At 35.9% G+C, this 12,428-nt stretch overlaps 1 protein-coding gene across 2 annotated transcripts in view; it reads left to right on the top strand.

The window, feature by feature from the left end:
• Positions 1 to 7,446, top strand: part of SYPL1 (synaptophysin like 1) — a 41,418-nt gene extending 33,972 nt beyond the window's left edge. For both annotated transcript variants that reach the window (XM_069106980.1, XM_069106979.1), the window contains exons 4-6: positions 409 to 616; positions 4,479 to 4,667; positions 5,822 to 7,446. In XM_069106980.1, coding sequence (XP_068963081.1) covers positions 409 to 616; positions 4,479 to 4,667; positions 5,822 to 5,953 — 529 coding nt within the window. In that variant the 3' untranslated portion in view covers positions 5,954 to 7,446. The remainder of the gene's footprint in view (positions 1 to 408; positions 617 to 4,478; positions 4,668 to 5,821) is intronic.
• Positions 7,447 to 12,428: the final 4,982 nt, after the last annotated feature.

Below are 12,428 nucleotides of genomic sequence, written 5' to 3'. Positions count from 1 at the left end.
TTTCAGTATGTCACATATGTAAAACTGTCTATCAAAAAGAGGCAGTCTGGTGGAGAAAGATTATCAGTCTTGTAACTAGGAAAGCTGAATTTTAGTCCCAGCCTTGCCATCAACCATCTTTGGACAAGTCATACCCTCTCTGAGCCTCAATTTCTACATCTGTAAAGTTAATGGGGCTGGATTGGATAATTTCTATAACTGGATAAGAGATTTAGCTTTATCATTTCTATGAGCCTGTGATATGAATTTTATTAAACATTAATATCCAGAAAAGGCCCTTGGGCTGTTACCTAAATGTGTGCCTGTGTTTTTTTTTTGTCTTACATCTTCCTATTAAAATGTATTTAAATCTCTTTTTTATCCTCTTTGATGAACCTAATTACTTTAAAAAAAATTTTTTTCTTTTAGGTTGAATCAAGCTTCACTTCACTCAACACAGGAGCCTACTACGTGTGGTGTAACTTGGAGCAGCTATTTTCTTATAGGAGATTACTCTTCGTCTGCCCAGTTCTATGTTACATTTGCAGCCTTGGTCTTCCTATACTGCATTGCTGCACTTGTGCTTTATGTTGGTTATATGAACTTATATCGGGAGAGTCGAAAAATTCCCTTTATTGTAAGTTATATTCACATTGATGTTATTTTCTTTTTAGAAAAAAGTAAAGATTTTTTGCTAAATGTGTTTATCCAACTTGAAATACAGGAATTGTATCTGGAATACTTAAGGCTTTTGGTTTCATAAATATAATGGAATATAAGTCAAACTGATATATAGATTAATTTTAATTTTTCAATATAAAAATTCATCTGTGTCAACATTCTAGAACCAGAGATTACTCTAATATTTTGGACAGCTTTCTGTGTAGTAAACATATAATTCAACTCCTAAGTGGGGAGTGATTTAGTTCTTTTGTTATTTTAGATTTTAATTAAGGTATTGGGTAGTAAATAATAGGCTATTAAGTATACTTTAAATCTGAAGAATTGTTTAAATACCAAGAACCTCAGAACTAAGTAGTTTTCATAGTTCTTTTTTCCTTCTGTGTCCCACTCTTCCCCAGAACAAAAAATTTAATAGCTTATTTAAGTTTAAGTAAGTAAATTTAATTTGCTCTAAGACTTTGTCAGTCTGTCTTTGGATTCCCTACTTTTGAGTCTAACCAGACATTTTTTATTTGTGGTATCCATGAGCTAATATTTCTGAGTTTGTGATGCTAAGAAAATATTTGGATTTGACTTAGCTTGACTGCATGACCAAAAATAATAATTCTATAGATCCAGGAGTAGAGCACACAACCAGACTGGAGATAGCAAAATCACTGATGATTCATAATAGCAGGTTAGGTAGATCTCTACCATATGTGGAATATCTGTAGCTTGACCTTCATATAATTAGGATTTTTTATTATGTCCGTTAGACCATGGCATCCATTGGTCTTGGTATGGTATCCTTCACCCCCACTAAATATGGCTCATAGAGGAGATAGTCTGCCTGCTCCATGGAGGGGAAAGAAGAGCAGCCTACTACTGCAGAGATTAATTCTGAGGAAGTGTCTGCCATCACATAAGTAAGCAAAGGGAGGCTGAAACACTGCAGTAAACACTAGCATAAGCAAATGAGGAAATTTTATTAAAGAAATTAGGTCAGATATTAGAACTTTTGGCATAGAATTAAAGTGTAGTATTTGACTGAAGAAAAAAACTTAAGGATCAGGGATCTCACAGAACAACAAGACTTTAATAAACAAAAAAGAATTCCATAGTGCAATAAATAATAAAAGACACATACACACAGCAAAGCACATTTAGAGAATTCACAAATTGCCATGCGCCAAAAACTCCCCACTTCATTGAAACCAACTGTTGCAAATGGCCAGGATAAAGACCTTCAAATATCAAGAAGGAAGAATGTGTGTAACACGGGATAATTCCATATTCATGAAAAATGGAATAGCATATCCTGAAAAGCAAAGAAGGTCAAACTCTGCAAATCAAAATATCATACCCCATAAACCTGAATCTGTTCATTAGTTGAAACAAATGATAGGATAGGCTTACAAAAGGAGGGGAAGAACATGATTTCTGACAAACTCCCAAATCAAGCTTTGTTCCTAAAACAGTATTTGTGCTTAGCTTCTGGGAGTGGAGAACAGAAAGGCCCTTTGTGATGCCGACCTTATATATTTTTATGATTCTTAGAGAGTTACACCCTCTCAGGCCAATCTAACCATGCCTCTAAAACAAATAACAATGACATATAATTTAAAAATATTATAAATGAATTGTATTAAGATGTATATAGAGTATTAGTAACAGAAGATAAACTAAAGATTCTATTCAGTGTAGGTGAACATAACCTCCTAGCTTTTACTGAGACTTGGTGAGATGAGATCTATGTTCTACCTTTTGGAACCTTGGCTTTAAGAAGCAGAGAGACAAGTTTAGGCTTGATGTAATCTAGAATACTATTCAAAAGTGAATGGACTGTGGTTGGTTGCCCCTCAGTGGAGGTCTTAAAGCAAAAATATGTTTTATATGGCTATAGATCTAGAGGCCTTAGAGGCTAGGTATCATTACACATGGGTTGGACTAAATGCTCTCTGAGGCCTGCTCTAACATACTGTGATGCTTCCAGGAATTCTAAATTTAAAAGAAGGTATTTCAGACAGTCTTCTTTGAAAAAGATTTTTTTTTTTAATTAAAGAATATTGACATTTTTAAAGACAGAAGCAGTTAGTTAAACAAGCAGTAAAATGTTTTATTTTTATTTTTGCTGCATGGCTAACAAGAAAACAAATGGTAAGTTTGAAATATTTTTGTCACCTGAAGTTGCTTATTTTCTTAGAAACTTTGCAAAGGTTCTGTTACCGTATTTTTAAAAATTCTTCTGTATCTTAAGTAAGGCTTACAAGATGTTTCTTAAGTACCTATTTAGAAAGAACTGTAAACTTAGAATTCTTTGAATAGTCTTTGTCGTGGCTGGCCATTTGCAAGCCTGGTTTATATTTATTGTTACCATCCTATTCATGCTTTAAGTAAAATTTCTTGTTAAGTTTTTAAAAAATCGACCATACATTAACAAACTAAAAATTACACTGAAAATAATCTGATTATGAGGTGACTTAATCTTATTATGATTTTCAAAATCCTTCAATGCCTCAGCATCATTGATCTGTCAATCAGCAAGTATTCATTAAGCACTTACTATATGCCATGTACTATATACTAGGACCTAAGGATACAGGTGCAAAAAAGAATCAATTAACTACTCACAAGGAGCTTATGTTTTAATGGGGGAGACTTCAAGTACAAATGAAGATTGTTACAGCATAAGCATGAAGTTTATAAATAGATATAAAATAGTTAAATACAAGGATATTTGAGAGGAGAACCCAAGCAAGTAAGGGACCATAAGAGGATTCATGTAGAAGATGGTGCTTGAGCTGCGTCTTGCAGGAAAAGAGGAACTCTGAAATAGAGGTAAGGAGGAATGTGGGAGGGCCAGCGTGGGGAGATGAACAAGAAAGAAGGCCAATTTAGCCAGATCACAGAATGAGAAAGGCAAAGTGATGCTAGTCAGTTGTAAAGATAGGAGGCAGTAGGAAGCACTGGAGTTGATTGGAAAAGTCATATAGTCAGGTCTGTGCTTAAAGACAATCACTTAAGCAGTATGTAGGTTGGATTGGAGTGTGAGAGACTTGAGGCTGTTGTAGTCACCTAGGTAAGAAGAGGTAGTGAGGAGCTAATGATGAAATTTAGTTGGCTAAGGAGTTCAGTGTAATGCCAAGTCACAAACTTGGGAGACAGGAAGGATGGAGATGCCTTCCTTCAGCAGCATTAGGGAAGTTTAGAAGGGGGAATGGCTTAGGGAAAGTCTTTTTAAAGTCAGTTTTTAGGTGTCTGATACCTTCTAGTTGAAAAATCTGATAAGTATTTGGTGTTAGAGAACTAAAATTCAGCAGAGAGACTGAGGCAGAATATATAAATATGAGTCATGTGCATAGAGGTGATCATATCTAATAAGGTTACCAAGACAGATCCAAGAAGAGCAGGACACAGTCTTAGGAGGTACCCACATTTTCAGGGTATTATGTGAGCCAATAATGAAAATTGAGAATAGGAGAATGCAGAAGACAAGGGTGGTGAAGTGTCACATGCAGCAGATAGCTTGATAAGGATAAGGAGATCAGAAGAGGTCATCAGAAATTTGGGGAAAGGAGCTTTGTCTAAGAAAGAGTTTAAGGGGGATGGTTAAGTCTAATGAAATGCTAGTTAATCAAATTCTGGTTGATGGGTTGTTGAATTGAAAGTGTAAGAATCGTATACACAAACTTTCAGAGAGTTAATAGGTTTGATCAACTCTGTTCTCTCATACTGTATCTTAGACAAGTCTGAGTATCTTTGCTTAGTGGGATCTTAAAAAATAATGTGTAATTAGTTATCTATATTAAATATATAAGGAATTGTTTTTCTTTTAGGACTTCCTTATTACTCTTATTGCTACTTTCTTATGGTTGGTGAGCACTTCAGCTTGGGCTAAAGCTCTGACAGACATTAAGATGACCACAGGTGAAAGTCTTATTAGTCAGCTTGCTCCTTGTGTTAATAAGATGGTATACTGCTCCTTTGACTCTGTGACCAGTATGGGATCTCTGAATGTATCTGTGGTATGTATATATACTTTTTTTTTCAGAGATTTTGTTTGCTTTTGAAAAAATGTCTTACCTGGTAATTAAGGAGAGTAGCAGCTTTTAAAATCTTAATATTTAAAATTTATTGTTAACTATTGCCATGTATAGTTACTTCCTTTTAAAACTAAACATGCTATTAAAATCTTAAATTAAGATCCTAATGAATTTATAACTTATTAAACTGAAATAAGAATTGTCTTAAATAACAATAATAATGACATGGAATAAAATACTTTGCTTAAAAAGAACAGACTTTTTAAAAACTTATGAAAATATTTGATACTGATACAACAGATAGAAAGCCGGGAAGGATCCTCAAAGGCCAACTTCAACACTTGCCTTTAAATATTCTGTCCAAATTTAGTCCAGTATTATAATTGGAACTGTAAATAAGGGGCTTTCTAAAAAATAGTTTGACCACATAGCATTATCCAAAATCAAAACATTGGAATGGGGTTTGTTTCCACTTATGAAGATATTATTTTTGGTGGCTGAGTTAAATGTCAAACATAAACTTTCCATGTTTATGTTAACTAATTTGAGATAGAATAGTAAAAGTCGCTGTTTTATTTTAAATTATTATTTTTAAATGGCTCTTTGGGAATCTTTTTTTTCTTATTACTCTGAAGAGCCCTTGTGGTAGTACAGATTAATTTGGCTTTGACACATTTCTTGGGAAATAAACTTCTCTCTAGAGTTGGGGAATAGAGTAGGGTTTGAAGATTCCATTCCACATTCCTCCATGTAACTTTGGATCTTAGCGGAGATGGGAAAGGGAAGACGGGGAAGAGGCTTTCTAAAGCAAGACTTCACTTGGAGATGAGAGCGAACTGAAAGCTATGAAAAGACAACTTTAGACCATAATTCCCATTGTCTGACCGGGAGCATAAGACACGCTTGTCCAGGCAAAGTAGTTAAAGCTACCTTATCTCCTTAAATTATATGCTCAACACCATTTGAGGCATGTACTCTTTTATGGTTTTAGAGATTTTCATTGAGAATTTAGGGTTCAAAATTTACTGTGAAAGAAGTATACATTAAACTTTTAGTACATTAGAATTTCATGGGGAAATAGTTGTATTCCTCTGAATATCATGGAAAAACTAACTTGAATTTTTTTCCTCCCATAGATCTTTGGTTTTCTGAACATGATACTTTGGGGAGGAAATGCTTGGTTTGTATATAAGGAGACGAGCTTGCACGGTCAGTCAAACGTTTCTACCCATGGCGCAGGAACAGTTGCACCTCCTGCAGGAATGTAATTAAAGGAGAGAACTACACTGTGTGAAATTAGAATATATTCTACAACACATTGCCAGCATCTTGAGAGACATTGCAATTTGTTTCTAATAAAAGTAATGGTGTTTGCAATAAATTCATGGATTGAAAATTCTGCTAGTTTTTACATATGTGCCTTAGATACAAATTCTGGATGTAAATGTTTCAATTTGTAGACTCAAAGATCTAGGGATTTATTATGAGGTTGTATACTTAAGAATAAATATGCAGTTTCTTCACTAATTTTTTTGTATTGCAAAAGTGTTTACCCTGTGGGGCGGCTAGGTGGCCCAGTGAGTAGAGCACTGGCCCTGGAGTAAGGAGGACCTGAGCTCAGATCCGGCCTCGGATACTCACACAAACACACGCTAGCCATGTGACCTCGGGCAAGTTACTTAACCCCAATTGCCCTCCAAAAAGCAGGAAAAAAAAAGTGTTTGCCCCTTATGCCTTTAACATGTGTCTTTATTCACGAAGGGGATGTGTTATCCTATTTTTAAAAAGAAACTGCATTTGAATTACACACTACTGTAAGTTTGTACAGTTCATATACCTTAAGACCTGTCTTTATTTAAAAAGGCTTAGTGCATTATAAATATAGCATAGCAAAAAAAAAAGTGTTCAGAACCTAAATCTAAATACAGTTCATGTTAAACAAAAATTCTTGAATGCAGAGATGGGTTTTAAAATAAATAATCTTAAATACTCAATAGTTGTACAAAAATTGTTTTGAGGATGGAGATTGGAATTTTCAAGTGTGTATAAATGTTCTTTGATATAGTTAATACAGTAATTCTACAATTCGAGGTGTTTACATTATGCTGGTTGGTTTCTTAGACTAAGTATACTCTAAATATGGTTCACCTAGGCACTTTGAAAAATGCAGGCATAGTCTTATTAATATTGTCCTCTGTTACTCATGCTACTTGGTTTCAGGATGGGATAATCCTTCAAGGGTAGAAAAAATGTTAAGTTTTTTCCTTTTTTTAAATTCATTCAGAGGAGAGAAGAAATTAAGTTTGTTTTTTACTTTTGAAATGCATTTAAATGTTTAGAGTCAATGAAGTAAGTTACTGTTGGAAGCTCAGAACTTATATTATGAAAATAAGAAATAAGATCCAAATTTAATTTTTTCTTAATATTCTCATTCTTATGACATAAATGGATGGTTTTTTAAATTATGTATGTGGTAAACAAAGGAACACAAGTGAAGCTAACTACATAATGGGTTCCTGTTTCTTTGTACACATATTTGGTTGTATTTTGAGTATGCACAAGTCATTCACATTATTTGCTGATCTTTATAGTTGCATTGTACAGAAATTCAGATTTTTTTCTTCCAGATTGATTTGTTACTTTGTGAAGCACAACTCACTGTTGCCACATTTTTGTTGCTTTTATTCATGACAAGAATTGTCCATGTGAGAAATGTATGTCTTTTATGCAGCCAACTTAATAAAAAAAAAAAGTTGAAAAATGAGTGAATTGATTTACAATAAGTCCCTTAGTATATACATAGACACTTTAAAAATTGTAAGACAAGTTATAGTTAGGCATAAAGGTACTCCCTCTAAAAGTAGGAACTCATTTCATCAATTATTTTGGCCTGGAATATATCAGGGTTAGAATTGGTAAAAATCTTCGTGTACAATCTAATTCTATCCTCTCTTCTTTCCCAGTACCATTTCAAAGATTTACTTCTGCTTTGTGGATGATTTTTCCAGATAAGATTAAGGGCACGTAGGAACTTTGACCTACATAAAAGTGTACTTGGATTCTTGAAGGCAATGTAATTGGAATAAGTGCTTGGGTGTAGGTTCTACATATAGCAAAAAGAACATCGAATAGTAACACATGAAGCACCTAGTTCACAGGATTATTGAACTAAAAAAAAAACACCTGTAAAGTCTTTGTAACCTTTAAGTACTATGGAAGCGTTGGCATCGGCTGCTACAGGCCTGGAAATAGATTGTTACCTGAGTAGGGAGAAGATCGTCACTAGAAGGTTGGTCACCAAGTGATAGAATTTTATTTGGCAAGCCAAAATAAAACAAACAGAAAACCACCAAATCTCCCTAGGTCATTCATGCATAGTCCTTTCTGCATTGGTGTCAGGCAGTGTTCTAAGAATCAAATTTTAGTTAATGGTAACTTAGCTGTGAATGTATTAGTTTAGTCCAAGGGTGGGGAACCTGTGGCCTTTTGACAGAGTTCAAGTTTTATAGAACAAATCCTTTTATTAAGGGGATTTGTTCTGTGAAGTTTGGATTCAGTCAGAGGGCCACGGGGACACTGAGGCCAAAGGTTTCCCACCCAGTTTGGTCTTTGGGTGGACATGAGGAGTACTGGAGATGAGACATAGTAATGCTGACTTTTGGGAAAGACTTCAGGGATTCGAATTTCTAAACCTCTCGCTTTATAAATGAAGGGACTGAGGCTCAGAGGTTTTAACTTTCCCAAAGTCACACATGTAAGTAGCAGAGCCAAGACAGAACCCAGGAGGTCCTTTTGAATTTAAATGCAGTGCTTTTGCTTTTTTTAATTTTCTGAGCGGGGAGGGCAGGGCAGTTGGGGTTGTGACTTGCCTGAGCTAACATACCTAGTAAGTGTTAGAGTATCTGAGACCAGATTTGAACTCAGGTCCTCCTGACTCCAGGGCTGGTGCTCTATTCACTGTGCCTCCTAGCTGCCCAATGCAGTGCTTTTTCAAAAAGCCAGAAATTGATTTTATTTAATGTTTTATTGATGCTGTTTTTGGGGGGACATGATGTCATTTCCCAATGATTCCACCTAATCCTCTCTCTATAAAACCATTCTTTGTAACAGATAAATGTATTGACCATGGCTGAAATATATGCTTCTCTTTCATCATTTAGAGTCCACTACCTTTCTGCTGAGAAAATACCTTTACTGCCAGTTCTCTGAAGTCATGATTGGTCTTTCAGTACTCTTCCCAGTAGCTATGCTTCCTCCATGAAGCTTTCCCTCCCATCTTCACTTGTTAGTGTTCCCTCCTTCCATTTTCTTTCTTCTTCATTTAATTGTTTACTTTTGAATTCCTAGCACCTGCCAGTGCTTCATACCCCAACTCTGTTGAGAGTGAGGAGTAGCAGAAGTGTTGTATGGTAAAATACAAAAAGGAAGGTTTCCAAAATGTTAAATGTATGAGATGTATAGATAATATGGGACAAAAGGGTGCATGGACTTGTTGAAATCTACACCATTAAAGGGAGAAGATCAATTGAATTGTTGATGTAAATCACAATTAGTCATTGATGGATTTTATGAGTTATTGTGGTTGAGACCAAAAAAACCGAAAACACTACCCCTATTGGTCATCACCTGGTGGGAAATCTAGTGACGACCCATTTGAAAATTTTTAAGGCTCAGAAAATAGCCTTTGAGTCTGTCACCATCTCTCATGGTAGGACCTGCCAGAGCTTATACCCACTATGTCCGTAGCCTTAAAGAAACCAGCGTCATCTCTTTGCTACGAGGCATCAAAATAGAACTTTAAAATTGGGAAAATTTAGATTTAGTGAGGAAAGGGTTTGTTAGAACTTGGTTCTGCTAAATCCCTGGGGCAGAAATTGGGAGACGTTAGTAAAAGTAACCAGCAAATCTGGGTTCAAATTTCTAACCATGAGTTAAATGATTTTTGGAAGCAGCTGCCTTAAGCAGTTACATACATGTACCTTAAGTACAACATGTACCTTAAGCAGTACATAGTTTCCTAGCACCAGGAATTTCCAGGCAGAAGCTAGAGGTCCTCTTGTTGGAAGTGTAAAAGGAAATCAACAAGCATTTATTATAAAGCCCCTACTGTGCTCTAGGAATGGCTCAGCCTTTGGGATGCAAGTATAAAGAATGAAGTAATCCCTTCTTGAAAGAGTTTAAGTTCTAATGGGGGAGACAGGCACATGTAGATAGTATAAAGAAAATAAATGGGATATATTCAGAGGTATTAAATACATAGTAGTTTGGGAGAGAGGACACTGGCCAATTTAGTGAGGGCTTCAGGTAGAGAGGTTAAGTGCCTGAGCAGCATCTTGAAGGAAGAGGGAATCTGAAGTGGATGGAATATATTCTAGGCATCTGATAGGGTCAGTGCAAAGGTGCTCAACTGAGAGGAAATGGAGTGTTTTAATATGGCCAGATCAGAGTATTGAAAAGGCACATGATTGCTGTATCCATTGGTGCTGAAGAGATGGCTTCAAGCCAGGTTGTATAGGGCTTCTAAACCTAAGCAAAGGAGTTTATGTTGTGTCCTTGGAACAAGAGGAAGCAGCTAGAAAGTCACATGGTCAGGTCTGGCAGAAGTGCATAGGAAGAACTAGAATGATGAGACTGAAGCAGGGAGACTCATTAGGAGGCTGTTACAATAATTAGATAAGAGAGACTGAACTAAATGTGAGTGGGGAGCTGGGATGGCATGGGAAACAGGTGGATGTAAAAATAAAATCGGATAATATGTAAATGTGATTTATTGGTACATAGACAATTCACTGATAATATAAAATGGAGATTAAATGAGATGATATTTGTAACAGTATTTAATAAATAAATGCTTGTTCCTTTCCCTGGCCATCCTTTAGAAATGGCAAGATTGACATCTGATTAGCTATGTGGGATGAGGAGAAAGAAACATCGTGACATCAAACCTGATGCTGGTGCCTTTGACAGAAGCAGGAAAATTTAGAAGAGGAGAGAGGGTTTGAAGGGAAAGATGAGTTTGGTTTTAGACATATGGGATTTTGAGATCTCTCCAAGATATCCAGTTTTAAATATCCAATAAGCAATCGGTAATGTGGGACTGAAACTTAGGAGAGAGACTGGAGGTGGGAAAGAGATCAAGGAAAAGCAGATGAACAACTTCACTGGCACCTGGGAAATGTTAGAAGGGTGTCTCTGGCTCATTGGACAGATCTTGGGAATTGGGAAGTTTGTAGGTAAGAATTGCATAGAATGAGAACAGATACAGGTTAATATCCAAACAATAAGATCAGAGATACACTGAAGTAGTTCTGTGCAGTTAGGTAGTACACCTTAAATGCTCTAAGAGAACAGTTACGTAAAGGACTTGGGAACTGAAGGATTCTTTGGAAATGCAATCAACTTATTGATATTCAGAATTTTTCTTTTCTTTCAGTCATGAGTTGAGTTTACTTAAGGGTTAGCCAACCAATGGCAGTTACTATATAACTGGGGGGGGGGGCATGCATGTTTGTTCAGTGTCTTCTTTCTGGGAGGGTGATAGAAGTGCCCTAGAAAATGCTCTACTTATTTTTCAAAGTGGCACATAAGGAAGGTTTAAAATACTTAGATCTGGCAGCTTCATCTTCATCTCTGCTTTTTCCAGCAAAATCTGTAAAATTAGTTTTTCAGTTTTAACTATGGACTACTGCCTGAGGCCCCTCCCCTTCCTTTCATGGGGGGGGGGGTCCCTTTAATAGGATCCCTTTAATACCTTACTATGATAGGTTTACTTGTCAACTAGTATTCAAAAGACAATCTCTCATCTTCACCTTAGCTATTTTACCTCTCATTATTCCCACAGCTCCCCCTGAACTCATAAGTCCCAGTTTTAGAAATATCATTTATTACACAGGTTTACCTTTTCGGTGACAACAGAAGAAAGGCAAGGCGTTTCATCTGACCTATTGTTCTAAATTCGTGAGAGGTTGTAGATGGGAGCTTGAAGTGACCTTTAGTGTTTCCAAATGTCATTTCCTTAACACTCTTTAAAAAAAAAGGAAAAAAGAGATGTTATCAGAGAATCCTGCATAGTATGCATGGAAAATGAATCTAATAAGCACAACTAGGAGAAAAATACAGGATCAACCCTGTAAAAAAAAAAACACCTCAAAAACTTGAAGAAATGATTGACTGTGTCTCCAGAAGACCTATGACGAAGCATGTTCTCCACCTCCTGATAGAGGGGTCATGGACAAAAAAAGGTGAAAAATGAGAATTTTATGCTCGTGCCTGCTGTGCAGATTTATTTTGATTGCCATGTTATCTGTTACAAGTGTTTGTTTCCTTAACGGGGTGGGAAGAGAGAAGTGTTAGCAGTAGTTATGCCAAAAAGAAAAGGGGGAAAGGGGCTGAAATACTTTTTTAAATGCTTAGTTGAGAATAGAAGGAAGCACAGATAGGACAGTTTTGAAAATAATGTGTAGTGCGTGTATGTATATTACATGTATGTACATAAATATATATGTGTGTATGTTGTATACATGTACACATCAAAGCATTTAGAGATGGAGTTCGTGATTTATCCCATCTTTTTGTGTGTGGAAATGCTCCATTGGCAGTATTTACATTCAAAATAATAAAAAAAAATTAAAAGAATTTGCTAAAACACTGAAATATGAAATAAACTTTCTGTTGCTCTAAAATACTTACTCCAAAGTATCTTGTGGGCCATTAGGATATCTTTGGCTCCCATTGAATCAGGTG

Source organism: Petaurus breviceps, unplaced genomic scaffold (assembly GCF_028583685.1).
Source record: "Petaurus breviceps papuanus isolate PSGF00001 unplaced genomic scaffold, PetGlider_PUasm1.0 84, whole genome shotgun sequence".
In the NCBI taxonomy this organism is placed as follows: domain Eukaryota; kingdom Metazoa; phylum Chordata; class Mammalia; order Diprotodontia; family Petauridae; genus Petaurus; species Petaurus breviceps.
This window is presented reverse-complemented; position numbering and strand designations above follow the sequence as displayed.